We start from the raw sequence: 13,042 nt of genomic DNA, 5'->3' as shown, positions 1-13,042 counted from the left end.
CCAGCTGGGATTTGTGCTCCACCAGGTATCCCTCAGGGCAGTCCTGGCTCTGTACCATCCCACCAGCCAGGGCTGGTCCTCAGGTTTGGTGCTATCCCAAGTTTTGTGGCTGAGGAAGCAGGCAGGACTTGGAGTGTGAGCTCCAGGCTGGGGAGGTTCGGTGTCGCTCCAGCTTCCGGCCAGTTTAACACTGGATGCACCAACTGTGCCAAACCTGTCCCTGTTTTTCCTGGAATAGCCTTTTCCACCCTCATTTGATGAATGAGGAATGTGTTCACAGGTAAGTTAACTCCAGTCCCCTGTGTGCTGTTCCTCAGGGCTTGGGAAGAGTGTGGGGCTCTGCACAGAGCAGATCAGCATCATAGGGCTGCTGGGGTCAACAGCAGCCTTGGGTGTCTCCTCCCAGGGCCAAAGTCTTCCTCCAGGGGGATGGAGGCTGAGGTTCCTCCTGCCTGGGAGCCAGGTCTTGTCCCATGTGCCGGTGGCTCAGGGCTGGTCCCCAGGCAGTTGCTCGTACACGTTCTCGTCCGTGGCTGTGCCCCGCTGGGCCCTGCGTGTGCTCCGGCCGTACACGGGGTCATCCAACTCCAGCACAGGGCTCAGCACACCCTGCAGAATCCACGGGGAGAAGAGCTTGGACTGGAGAGCCAGGAGATGGCTCAAAGTTGGTCCTTCACCCTCCCAGCCCTCGGCTTTGCTCGAGTTACAAGGGACGGGAGTGCCAGGACAGGGGGAATGGCTTCACCCTGACAGCAGGCAGGGCTAGATGGGGTATGGGGAAGAAATTCTTCCCTGTGAAGGTGGGGAGGCCCTGGCACAGGTTGCCCAAAGAAGCTGTGGCTGCCCCATCCCTGGAAGTGTCCAAGGCCAGGTTGGACAGGGCTTGGAGCAACCTGGGATAGTGGAAGGTTGCCCATGGCAGGGAGGTGGAGTGAGATGAGCTTTCCAGTCCTTTCCAACCCAAACCATTTCTAGGTTTCTGTGATTCTCCCTGTGCTCCTGGTGTGGAGCAAACCCTAACTCCCCCAGCCTCCAGGAGGCCTGGAGACTCCTCAGTCCCAACGTGACTCTGATGTCCTATTGGGACTGAGCTCTAGAGCAGCGACCTGCCCTGGGGGACCCACCTCTGTGCCCGGGCTGGAGGCTCCTCTCTCCGCCCCGCCTGCGGTGGGAGCCGCCGGGAGCTGCCGCCTCTTGTAATCCTGGCTGGACAAGCTGCGGAAGAGCCGGCGGTGGGGCCGGGATTTGGGGGCCAGCGTGGAGAAGGCGGCTTTGGGCTCCCTGGGCAGCGGAGCGGGCGGGTCCTGCCGGGCCAGCGCCACCTCGGAGTAGATGTTCTCCTCGGGGGCGGCGCGGGGGCTGCAGCTCCGGGCCATGGCGTAGAAGGGGATGGGCTCCTCCGGCTCGCAGTAGGTGGGGGGGCTGGGGGCGCTGCCCTCGCGGGGCTCGGCGTAGATGTGGAAGCACATGAGCTGCTGGTACTTGGCCTCGGGGGGCACGGGAGGAGCAGCTTCTTTGTGCACCCGGGCGTAGGCACCTTCGGGAGCTGCCGCGCTGCCGGCGGGACTGTGCGGCCCCTGAGCCACGGCCCGGGAGCTGGTCTTGGCTGGGAGCGATGGAGGGGCACTGCGAGCCTGGGCAAGAGACGGGACAGGTTGGAGATGAGGGAGGGTCTGTGGTGGCTGGGGCTGCGGCCCCCGTCCTGGCTGTGCCCCTCCACCTGGTGAGAGCTGTGCCCGGGCCGTCCTTTGGAAAAATGTCTCCACCCCCCTGCTCTGCCCTGTTACCTCCCTGGGGGAGCCCCCCTCGGCGCTGGGCTCCACAGGCTGGGCGGGGACCGGGGCTGCTGGCTTGGCTCCCGGGGGCTCCAGGGACACAGGGCTGTACTCCGGGAGTTTTGCGGGTGGTTCGCTCAGCGGGGAACGCGCAGCACTGCTGCCAGCTGGGGTCTGCGTCCCTCCTCGGGGCTCGTCTTCCTGCAGGGAGAGCAGAGAGATGCCGGCTGGTCTGGAGTGCTCCCCGTGGGCTGGCTCCTTGCTCCCGGTGGCCAGGGTGGCTCCGGTTCCAACCGTGGCTTTCATGATGCTTGGACTTCCCTTGGCTTCGTTCACCAGCTTGGGAAAATCAGCCCATCTGCAGCAGCCGGAATGACTCCAGGGCCGCAGGGGCTCACGAGGGGCTGGGGTCTCACCCGTGTGCAGGGCACGGGCGCCGTGAGGAACTCGTGGTAGGGCACGATGGGGGCCGTGGTGTGGTGCTGCAGCAGCTCGGCCAGCTCGGCGTGGGCGCTCGGCTCCCCCAGGATCACGTACCGCCCGTCCGGCAGCTGGTCCAGGACGAAGTGCCGGCAGCGATCCCTGCCCCTGGAGGGAGAGGGAACGGGATTGGCACCAGGGGAGGGACGGGATCGAGCACGTCGGCCCCTCGGACGGGGGCGGGATCCCTCACCTGTAGGAGAGGACGAAGCCGACGGTGCTCTCGCTGAAGCGGACGAGGAAGCAGCCCAGGGGCCGATCCTGCAGCAGCTGCTCTGCCTCCCTGTGGGAAGGAGCCGGGAGCCACTCACCCTCACCCCCTCCGTGGGATCCAGGGATCCAGCTCCCTGTTTTGGAGCCCAGGCATGGGGAAGTTGAGGGGGTGAAGGGGCCACCCCATTTGCTGCCTCGGCCTCCCCCCACTTACCTCCGACTGAGGAAGCCATGGAACCAAACTGGGAGCTCCCCCTCGGGCCTCAGCCTCCAGGCCTGTGTCTGCTCAAACCACAGCCTCGTCTGGGCACGCAGGGCCACCAGCTCTGGCGGGGACCAGCCTGGTGGGGATGGCCAGAAGGAACCTGGTGGGACCTGGAGGGAAGGGGACAGCAGCCAGGGCTCGGGTGAGGACGTGCCCCAGGGATGTTCTGCTCTGTGCAGGCCCACAATGACACGGCCCCTGCAGGTGTGTGAGCTCAGGAGTGGTGGGACAGCCCAGGGGGGCACGGACCCCTCATGTCCCCTTGTCCTACCCTGCCGTGTCTGTTGTGGTGTCCCGGGGACTGCTCTGCTCCCTGGGGCTGGACGGGGGTTGTGTTGGCTCCTGGCTTGGCTGTGTTGTCCTCACTGGGTTTGAAGGTGGTGAAGAGGGGACGGTCGTCATCCATGGAGTCCCCTGTCCCAGGGAACAGGGAGAAAGGTTCAGGGCAGTGAAGTCTCTCTTGGGGTCCTGAGCTGCCCTGTGCCCCCTCACTGCCCGTAGGGCACTGGGGGGTGGGAGGGCTCCATGACACCCCCCCACACAGGTGCTGCTCTCACCAACAACCTGGGTAAGCATCACCATCACCTTGAGCCCCTCAACCTCAGGCTCATCATCTTCCTCCTCCCCCAGGGACACCACCCTGGGCTCACCCCCCCACTGTGGATCCACATGGCAGGAAGGGACAGTGACCCAGGACCCCAGAGGAGAAAAGCCCCGGGGGATGGGTGAGCTGGGTGGGGAGGAGGTGGGTGGAAAGTATGTGAATCCTCCAGTCCCCACAAAGTCCTCAAAGGTTTTAGGTCAGCGCCAGGAAGGGGAGGGAGAGGATGAGCAGCTCCCGAGGGACCCCGAGCTCCACCCCAAGCCACCAACACCTGGCAAAGCAACGTGAATCCCCAGCAGATGCTTGAGGGAGTGGAAGATGCTGGGGGTGGTTGGATCCGGGAGGCAAAGCTGAGTCAGAGGAGCTGGTAGAGGCTTGTCTGAGAGCAGAGGCACCCAGCCGCGGGAAAGGCACCCCGGCTCCACCTTTAACCCGCGGCAGCACCGAGCCCGGCCCTGCACCCCCGCGGGCAGGGGAAGGTGGGGAAGGTGCTGACAAAGCGAAACAAACCAACCCAAACTGCAGCAACTCAGCTCGAGGAACACTGGGGAGGCGAATTCGAGTCAGGTCGTGCCTGGGCATGGCCGGGCAGCTGGGGACAATGCCACTGTCCCTGGCTCGCTGTGCGTCCCCCAGCCCGGGGAGGGGCCAGCGCGGAGGTGGGGGCTCATCCCTCCTCCCCCACCCCCAGCACCTTGGCCTCAGTGGGGCAACTCGGGAGGCTCTGCTCCTCGGGGTGGGATGTGCCTCTGAAACCCTGCACTCCTGAGGTGGGAACGGCTCAGGTCAGACTTGAAATGGGCCTGAAGGCTTTGCCCCGAGAGACCTTCCTGGGCTGGACTTCCCCCTTCAGAGGGGTTCAGATCTGGCTGGTAGGGCTGGGGCAGGCAAGGGGCACCACTCCCTCCCTTTGCACCCCTTTGTCGCGCCCGTCCTCCATCGTGCCCTGGGGTGGGGGGAGTGTCCCGGCGCCGGCCCGGCCCGTGTCCCCCTGCTCGGGGTTTGCTGCTCGGCCTCGGTGCGAATCCAACCCCGGCCCTGACCCCCAGCCCACGCTCCTACCTCTGTCCGGCCTCGGTGGGCCGGGTGTCCGTGGCTGGAGGTGGTGGAGTGGGCAGGGGGACGGGCAGGGGACGGGCAGGGTGGGCAGAGCCCCTGCCCTGCCTGTGCTCGCGCCTTCCCCTCCCGCGACGGGCAGGAAGCGGCAACCGAAGCTGCAAAGAGCCTTCGCGGGGTGGGGAGACGTCACGGGAAGGTGGCAGGGTGGCACTGGGGTGACTGACATCGAGCTGACACCGGCACCCAAGGGGCAGGCTGGGCTGTGGCGAGGAGGGGGCTCCGGCCACCCTCCCACCGGCACATCCACACCTTCAAGGGGCTCCTGTTCCTCCCATCCTCATCCTGGGACCTCGCGGGCGAGGGGGCAGCGGGGCTTGGTGTGCCCAGGGTCACGCCATGAGCCAAGGTTCGGTCCTGGCATGGTGGAATCCAGCACCATCCCCCTTCCTCAGGCTCCGGCTGCCAGAGCCAGGCACATTCCTGGGAAGTGCCGGGGGCATCGACACAGCAAACAGCGGCCGAGCTGCCTGCGCTGCTGCTCTGCCCCGTGCCAGCTGCCACCCTCGCTCCGGGCGGTGCCAGGCTCCAGCCGCCCCACGGCGACAGCGGTGCCAACCCGGCTGCGTCCCAGGGGTTGCGGGGATTAGGGATTAGGAAAGGGATTAGGGCGGGGGCCAACTCATCCATCGCACCGGGACAGGGTTGTGTGGCTCTGCAAGCCCCGGGGTGGGGATGGTGCCCAGTGCCCTGGGCAGACTCCGGCACTCAGAGCCGGCTCTCTCCACCTTAAGAAACCTGTCCCTCCCCACAGCCCTCACACCCTCCACTCACTTCCCCTCCGCAGGGTTGGTGTCCTGTCAGCCAGGTTTCCTGTTTGGAACCCTCACCGGCCATCGGAAGGGGGGACATCAGTGAGGGGACATCGGTGAGGGGGACATCGTCTTCCAGCACCTTGTCCCACCGAGTCCCAGCCACTCCTTAAGGAACTGAGGTGCTGGAACCACCAGGAATTGTCCCTAAAAGGCCTTTTTTGGCTCCTCTCTGCAGCTGGGGGGGTTCCTCCAGAGCCCTCAGGAGGAGGAATGCAAAGAGCTTTTCTCGAGCCTGCCCCAGCACCCCAGGAACGCCAGGACTGCGAGGCAGAGCCTGGAGCTGTGGGGGGCTGCTGGAGGAAGGTCAGAGCTGCAGGTGAGGGGTCCCAGCTCCCCATGACTTGCCAGGCCTGGGGGCCATCCCGGTCAGTTGGGGGGTTTTGGGGTCCTGCAGGAGCTTTTTGGTAGTTGGATGCTGACCTGGGAGCACATTTTCCAGCAGCTGGAAAACCAGGCCAGGCTGGTTTTCCTGGTGGGCAGCACCAGGATGTGGTGGGACAGGACAGCCCCTGCGGGTCCAGCTCTGCAGCCCAGAGCTCGGCTGTGGCTGCCGTGGCCTGGGGCCACCTGGGCCTCAGCTTCCCTCCCTGCCAAAGCAGCTCTGCAGCACGGTGAGAGTGGGCTCTCCAGCAAGGGATGGGGGGATTGGCTGCTTGTGTCCATCCCAGGGGACAAACAGACACACTGTCACCCCACGGACACGTCACGTGCCAGGGATGTTGGCCCAGCTTCAGCTGCAGCCGCCCCCGTGCACGTACCAGCCCTGGGACCAGCCGGCTCCGTGCGGTGCCAGGGCCCAGCAGTGCCCGGCCGGCTGCCCCCACCAACCCCAAAGGGGCCCCCACCAGCCTGGGGGGGCCACAGGACGGTCACTGTGAGCAGTGGCTGTCCCCTGTGCTGGCCAGAGCGAGGGAGAAGCGCTGCCGGGTGCGGAGGAAGGCTCGGGGAGGGTAAGGGGGCAGAGCTGGGGTGGGAGCGGGACAGAGCGAGGGGGCACCAGGCTTGGAGACCACTCACTGTCCTTAGGGGCCACTGTGGGGGGACAGGAAGGGTCCCAGCCCCTGTTTGGTGCAAGCAGAGCCCTGTGGGGCCGGGGATGCGCTGCCAGGCTGCATCCAACCAGTCCCCCCAGGGGCTGTCCCTGTGGGGCTCAAATCCATCCGGGATCTCCCCTGGTTTTCCTGGGGGAGGACCCCACCTCTGGCCAGTATCACTGTCCCAATCCCTTTCCTGGTGATCTTGGACCCCATTGGCCCAGGAAACCTCCTGCTTCTGGGGACACAGCGCAGGGGACAACGAGGTGGCCCCAAGACCAGGGCTTGGAGCCCCACTGCCCATTCTCTGCATCCCTGCTGGTCCCGCTGCTGGAGCATCACCCACCCCCTCCTGCAGCCGGGGAAACTGGGGCGTGGGAGGGTTGGGTCCTGCTCTGTGTGAGCCCAGAGAGGCTGGTTTGTGGCTTGGAGCTGCTGGGGACAAGAGATGTCCCCCCCCTCAGAGGGGGACAGTGCCAGGTTCAGGCAGGTGTCCGTCCCCCCCCCAAATCCCTCTCCCCTCTGTGGTGGGCTGACCCTGCCTGGATTCCAGGTGCCTCCAAAGCCACTCCATCACTGCCCTCCTCACCCAGACAGGGCAGGGGGAATGTAACAAAAGGCTTCTGAGCTGAGATTAGGGCAGGGAGGGGTCACTGACCCCTTAATACCATGGGCACAACTGACCTGACTTGGGAAAATGAATTGAATTTATTATCAATCACCTAAGAGCAGGATGATGAGAAGTAAAATAAAGTTAAAAACACCTTTCCCCACCCCTCCCTCCTTCCTGGGCTCCACCTCCTCCTTCCAGAGGTGCAGGGAGATGGGAATGGGGACCCCAGTCAGTTCAGCACAGGTTGTTTCTGCTGCTGCTCAGGGAGAGGAGTCAGTCCTTGCCCTGCTCCAGTGTGAGTCCTTCCCACGGGCTGCAGCCCCTCAGGAGCTGCTCCAGTGTGGATCCCTTCTCACGGGTTGCAGTTCCCTAGGGATTTCTCCAGTCTGGGTCCCTTCCATGGGTTCAGTCCTTCAGGAACTGCTCCAGTGTGGATCCCTTTTCACAGGTTGCAGTTCCTTAGGGACTGCTCCAATCTGAGTCCCTTTCCACAGTGTCACAGGTCCTGCCAGGACCCTGCTCCAGCTCAGCTTCCCACAGGGTCACAGTCCCCTTTGGGCATCCCCTGCTCCAGCGTGGGGCCCTCCAGGGCTGCAGGCAGGTCTCTGCTCCCCGAGGGACCCCCAGGGACTGCCAGGGAATCTCCTCTGCTGCACCTGGAGCAGCTCCTGCCCCTCCTTCCTCGCTGACCTTGGTCTCTGCAGGGCTGTTTCTCTCACACAATCACTTTTTGCCCTCCCTTGACTCTTTTATCCTGAGGTGCTGCTGCTGTCACCGCTGGGCTCGGCCTTGGCCAGTCGGGGTCTGTCCCAGAGCCGCTGGCAGCGACTCTCTCAGACACGGGGGAGGATTCTGGCAGCTTCTCACCCCTGCAGCCCCCCACTACCAGAACCTGCTGCTCAGACCTGCTGCAACCCCTCACCCTGTGCTTTCTTGTCTTGGCAGCGATGGCCGAGGGTGGCCAGGATGGGGTCCTGCCCGAGGGGGGCCCGGGGGACGCCCCTGACAGTACCCAGGTGAGCCACGGCCATGGGTATGTGGGGGGGCCCTGCCCGGGGGCTGGGGGGGTGACAGGGTGGGACTCTCACGGTGGTGGTTCCATCTGCTGTTAATCCCCCCTTTTTTAAGAAACCAAACCGCAGTGTTGGTTTTTCTCTGCATTTTGCACCCTCAGCACAGTGGGGGACAAGGGGTTCACCCCTCCCTTCCCACCCCTGCCCCATTTCCAAGCCCCCCTGAGAAGCTCCTGCAGGCCCCTGGTCAAGGGGTGAAAGTCTCCAAGTTTCCACATGCTGGGGAGTTTAATGGGAACTGGGAGAGCTGGGAGAACTGGGCAGGGCCAGGACTCAGCCACTGGATACTGGAGAATCCCCCAGTGTATGCTGGGGGGGTTGGGGTGCTCTGTGGGATTGGGGTCCCTGCACCCCCAGTTCTGGGGACACAGTCACCACAGCCTGGGCAGCGGCTGAGCCGGGTCCTGGTGCCACCCTACAGGCTGAGCCCGGGGGGGCTGCAGAGAGCGAGGGGCTGGAGGCTGCCCCGAGCCCGGGCAACGTGGAGGACCTGTATGAGCTGCTGGAGAAGCTGGGCAGGTGAGTGGGATCCAGGTGGGTAAGTGGGAATCCAGGCAGGTGAGTGGGATCCAGGAAAGTGAGCAGGGATCTTGGGTAGATGAGTGGGATCCAGGCAGGTGAGTGGGATCCAGGAAAGTGAGCAGGGATCTTGGGTAGATGAGTGGGATCCAGGCAGGTGAGTGGGATCCAGGCAGGTGAGCGAGAATCCAGGCAGGTGAGCGAGAATCCAGGCAGGTGAGTGGGAATCCAGGCAGATGAGCAGGGATCCAGGAAAGTGAGCAGGGATCCAGGAAAGTGAGCAGGGATCCAGGCAGGTGAGTGGGATCCAGGCAGGTGAGTGGGATCCAGGCAGTGATGAGAGCGGTGCAGACAGGGATCCAGGCAGGTGAGTGGGATCCAGGCAGGTGAGTGGGATCCAGGTGGTGATGAGAGCGGTGCAGACAGGGATCCAGGCAGGTGAGTGGGATCCAGGCAGGTGAGTGGGATCCAGGTGGTGATGAGAGCGGTGCAGACAGGGATCCAGGCAGGTGAGTGGGATCCAGGCAGGTGAGTGGCATCCAGGCAGTGATGAGAGCGGTGCAGACAGGGATCCAGGCAGGTGAGTGGGGTACAGAAAGGTGAATGGGATGAAGGCAGGTAAGTGCCATGTAGGTAGGGATCCAGAAAGGTTAGTGCAGTGCAGGCAGGTGAGTGGGGTCGAGGCAGGTGAGCGTAGTGCAGGCAGGGATCCAGGCAGGTAAGCAGGGTGCAGGCAGGTGAGAAGGTCTAGGCAGGTGAGCAGGGTGTAGGCACCAATCCAGGCAGGTGAGTGGGGCACAGGCAGGGATCCAGGCAGGTGAGAGGGGCACAGGCAGGGATCCAGGCAGGTGAGAGGGGCACAGACAGGGGTCCCAGCTGCCCCGGAGGTGTCCGGACGCCTGGGTCCTCCCCTGCTTTGGGGTCAGCCCGGCCGTGCCCCAGCCCAGCCTCTCTCCGCAGCGGGCACTTTGGCGTGGTGAGGCGCTGCCGCGAGCGCGGCACCGGCACCTTCTACGCCGCCAAATTTGTGAAGACGCGGCGCTGCTGGGGCAGCCGCCTGGGGCTGGAGCGGGCCCAGGTGGAGCGGGAGGTCGCCATCCTCCGCCAGCTCAGCCATCCCAACATCATGCGGCTCCACGACCTGTTCGCCAGCAGAGCCGAGGCGGTGCTCGTCCTGGAGCTGTGAGTGGGCTCCTGGGGCGGGGGGGGACAGAGCCCTTTTTGTGCCCCGTGTCGGAGGTGGCCGAGCTGCCCCCGCCCCGCCGTGCGCAGGATCGCCGGGGGGGAGCTCTTCGACTTCATCGCGGAGAAGGAGACGCTGTCGGAGGAGGAGGCCATCGAGTTCCTGGGGCAGATCCTGCGCGGGGTGGAGTACCTGCACGCCCGCCTCATCGCCCACCTCGACCTCAAGGTGCCCACGGAGACGCCCTGCCCTTGCTCCCTGAGGATCCAGGGGCTGCATCTGCCCTTCCAGGCACCTCTGGAACCTTGGCCGCACCCTGCCCAGCTCCCCAGGGCGCTGCTGCACCCCCTGCCATCCCCTCCTCACCCCACCACGTCCCCACAGCCCGAGAACATCATGCTGCAGGAGAGGGACGTCCCCAAGCCCCGGATCAAGATCATCGACTTTGGGCTGGCCCAGCAGCTGGAGGATGGTGTCACCTTCAAAAGCCTCTGCGGGACCCCCCAGTACATCGGTAGGGGCTGGCACGTCCCTGGGGGGTGTGGCAAAGGGACCCCTGGTGTGCAGGGAGGGAGGTGGCAGGCCGGTGCTGTCCCCTCTGATGTCCTGCCCGGGCTCTCTGTTCGCCCCCAGCTCCTGAAGTGATCAATTATGAGCCGCTGAGCTCCGCGACCGACATGTGGTGAGGACCAGGGGCCTGGGGGCACCAGGCTGAGCTGGTGGGTGCCACGGGCATGGGGGGGCCCCAGGGGGAGCAGTATCTGATACCCATCTCTGCCTTTCAGGAGCATCGGGGTCATCACCTACATCCTGTGAGTGTGGGGCAGTGCTCCCTGTGCTGGGGACACTGAGGCACAGGGACACTGGGGGTGCTGGGGTGGCCGAGCCAGTGATGTCCCAGCATTCAGTGGCTCTGTCATGTCCCCACAGGCTCAGCGGCTTGTCCCCCTTCCAGGGTGAGACGGACGCTGAGACCCTTTCCAACGTCGTGGCTGGTGCCTATGAGTTTGAGGAGCGCTGCTTCAGCCAGACCTCCGAGATGGCCAAGGACTTCATCCAGCAGCTGCTGGTGAAGGACCCAGAGTAAGGCCCCATCCCAGCCCACCAGGTCTACCTCCATCTCCTCCCATCCCCATCCCCATGGCCATCCCCATCTTCATCATCCTCATCCCCATTCCATCTCCACTGCCATCCCCATCCAATCATCTCTGTCTCCACCTCCTTCTCATTTCCATCCCCACCTCCACCTCCGTCATCCCTACCCTCAATTCCATCCCCATCTCCATCCCATCCCATCATCCCCATCTCTATTTCATCTCCATCCCATCTCCACCTCCATCATCCCCATTCCATCTCCACTGCCATCCCCATCCAATCATCTCTGTCTCCACCTCCTTCTCATTTCCATCCCCACCTCCACCTGTCATCCCCACCCTCAATTCCATCCCCATCCCCATCTCCATCCCATCCCCATCCTATCCCATCATCCCCATCCCCATCCTCCATCCCATCCCCATCCCCATCTCTATCCCATCCCCATCCCATCATCCCCATCCCCATCTCCATCCCATCCCCATCCCATCTCTATCATCCCCATCCCATCATCCCCATCCCCATCTCCATCCCATCCCCATCCCATCTCTATCATCCCCATCTCCATCATCCCCATCCCCATTTCCCTCCCACCCCATCTCCACTTCCATCATCCCCATCTCCACCTCCATCCCCATTTCCAGCACCCCCATCCCCATCATCCCCATCCCCTGGTGGATGGGTGGGGCAGGGACCACCCCATCCCATCCCTCCCCCTGTGTGCAGGCACCGCATGACGGCGGCCGAGTGCCTGGTGCACCCCTGGATCAAGGTGAGAGGGACAGGCAGGGGGTGGGTGCCAGACCCCTGGAATGCAGGTGGGGACGCGGTGACGGCGCCGTGTCCTCGCCCCCACAGCCCCTGAGCAGGAAGCAGGTGCTGAGCCGGAGTCGTTCCTCCATCAACATGAGAAACTTCCGCAAGTTCAACGCTCGGAGGAAGTGGAAGGTGAGGAAGTGGAAGGTGAGGGGGTTCCCGGCCCTGGGGGTCCCACCACCCCTGAGGCCCCCGGGGAGCTCGGGCTGGGCTGCATCCCAAGGCTGGCTCCCTCTCGGGGGTCTGCAATGTGGAGGTGTAATGCTGGGGGGAGGGCAGAGCTGGGGAGGGACCCCCACCTTGGACCCCCTTCCTTCCTGCCCCCCAGCTCTCCTACAACATGGTGTCCGCCTGCAACCGGCTGTGCCGCACGCGGCTGCTCTGCGGCCTGAGCAAGGAGGATGAGGAGCTGGTGAGCACCCAGGAGCCCCCCAGAGCCCACCCAACACGGGCTGGGGAGAGGGAGAAGGGATCTGGGAGGCCTGACCCCCCCCAAATGGAGGGGGTGCTGTGCAGTGGCTGTGCAAAGGGAGTTATCTCCACCTGGGGTGCCCTCTCCTCTGGGGGGTTCCCTCTCCAGGGGGAGTCCTGTCCCTGCCCTCCAGCCCCCCCTGTGCCCCCAGCGCTGCTGTGAGAGCGACCAGGAGGAGGAGAGCAGCCCCCCCATCGCGCTGCTGCGCCGGCGGAGAAGCAGCTCCTGAGCCCCCCTGAAAGAAAACAGGAGCCCCCCTGGGAGGAACCTTGGGGGTCCCCTCATCTCCTCAGCCCAGGAGGCAGGAGCACTGTCTGGCCCCAGTGCTCCCAGTTGCCCATTGTGTCGGGGGGTCACTGGGACAGCAGCACCCCCCTCCTGACCCCCCGGTGTTGCTGCCCCAGGGCCGGGACCCCCCTCCCTGCTTTGCCCTAGTGAGAAAAATAAATATCGCTCCCTCCTCCATCCTCCTCTCCTGCGTCTCCTTCCCCTCAAGGCTGGGTCGTCACAACCAGCTGGTGCCGAGTGCCCGCAGCTTCCTCCTCCTCCTCCTCCTCACTGCAAGGCTGCTGGGCTGTGGGGACCCCGGGGCCGCGGGGTCCTGGCACCCCCAGATCCACCCTGTGAGGGAGAGTTGTCCCTTCCCTTCTGTGCTGCTCGGGGGGGGTGGGGGTGTCTCCATGTGTTCTTGGCTGCTCTCGTGGCAACCCCGCGCCAGAGCAACTTGGATCCTCCTGCTCCGGCTGGGGAAACTGAGGCAGGAGGCAGCCCTTCCTTCCCGCCCACTCCAGCACGGGGGGCGGGGGGGCCGCCCTGTTTTCCCCCTCTGTATTTCCCAAACAAGCCCCGGCCCTGGCCCTGGCAGTTGTCAGGCTAAATATTTTGTGTGCGGCAGCCGAAAACAAAAGTGAAGGGGCCGCAGGTCCGGGCAGGGGCCGTGCCCCCCCAATCCCGGCGTGCCCCAGGTGCCGC

At 64.6% G+C, this 13,042-nt stretch overlaps 2 protein-coding genes across 2 annotated transcripts; one reads left to right on the top strand and one right to left on the bottom strand.

The window, feature by feature from the left end:
* Positions 1 to 402: 402 nt before the first annotated feature.
* On the bottom strand, positions 403 to 4,459 carry SH2D2A (SH2 domain containing 2A). The gene is made up of 8 exons (XM_039389586.1): positions 4,400 to 4,459; positions 3,005 to 3,147; positions 2,683 to 2,843; positions 2,449 to 2,538; positions 2,192 to 2,363; positions 1,788 to 1,976; positions 1,125 to 1,634; positions 403 to 609 (listed from the first exon to the last, which is right to left on the bottom strand). The coding sequence occupies exons 2-8, from the start codon at positions 3,137 to 3,139 to the stop codon at positions 487 to 489; spliced, it is 1,380 nt and encodes a 459-aa protein (XP_039245520.1). The 5' UTR covers positions 3,140 to 3,147; positions 4,400 to 4,459; the 3' UTR covers positions 403 to 486.
* Positions 4,460 to 5,321: 862 nt separating this feature from the next.
* Positions 5,322 to 12,535, top strand: LOC113999202 (death-associated protein kinase 2-like). Its single transcript, XM_039389589.1, has 13 exons — positions 5,322 to 5,387; positions 7,861 to 7,931; positions 8,410 to 8,507; positions 9,468 to 9,689; positions 9,780 to 9,918; positions 10,075 to 10,204; positions 10,324 to 10,372; positions 10,476 to 10,502; positions 10,621 to 10,773; positions 11,509 to 11,554; positions 11,641 to 11,730; positions 11,927 to 12,010; positions 12,222 to 12,535. The coding sequence occupies exons 2-13, from the start codon at positions 7,863 to 7,865 to the stop codon at positions 12,297 to 12,299; spliced, it is 1,185 nt and encodes a 394-aa protein (XP_039245523.1). The 5' UTR covers positions 5,322 to 5,387; positions 7,861 to 7,862; the 3' UTR covers positions 12,300 to 12,535.
* The last annotated feature ends 507 nt before the right edge of the window (positions 12,536 to 13,042 follow it).

This window comes from Pipra filicauda, unplaced genomic scaffold (genome assembly GCF_003945595.2).
Source record: "Pipra filicauda isolate LSUMZ 115617 unplaced genomic scaffold, ASM394559v2 scaffold747_size112721_pilon, whole genome shotgun sequence".
NCBI lineage: Eukaryota > Metazoa > Chordata > Aves > Passeriformes > Pipridae > Pipra > Pipra filicauda.
Note: the sequence above shows the minus strand (reverse complement) of the source record. Positions and strands in the feature narration are given on the sequence as shown.

Bases quoted from the DNA above. Each gene is read 5' to 3' on its own strand.
- SH2D2A (XM_039389586.1), bottom strand. From the start codon at position 3,139: ATGGATGACGACCGTCCCCTCTTCACCACCTTCAAACCCAGTGAGGAC. The intron at 2,844-3,004 runs GTAGGACAAGGG...CCTTCCCTCCAG, and splicing joins ACCACAACAGACACGGCAGG to GTCCCACCAGGTTCCTTCTG. The intron at 1,977-2,191 runs GTGAGACCCCAG...CTCTCCCTGCAG, and splicing joins CGCCCGTGCCCTGCACACGG to GAAGACGAGCCCCGAGGAGG.
- LOC113999202 (XM_039389589.1), top strand. From the start codon at position 7,863: ATGGCCGAGGGTGGCCAGGATGGGGTCCTGCCCGAGGGGGGCCCGGGG. The intron at 9,690-9,779 runs GTGAGTGGGCTC...CGCCGTGCGCAG, and splicing joins GCGGTGCTCGTCCTGGAGCT to GATCGCCGGGGGGGAGCTCT. The intron at 9,919-10,074 runs GTGCCCACGGAG...ACGTCCCCACAG, and splicing joins TCGCCCACCTCGACCTCAAG to CCCGAGAACATCATGCTGCA.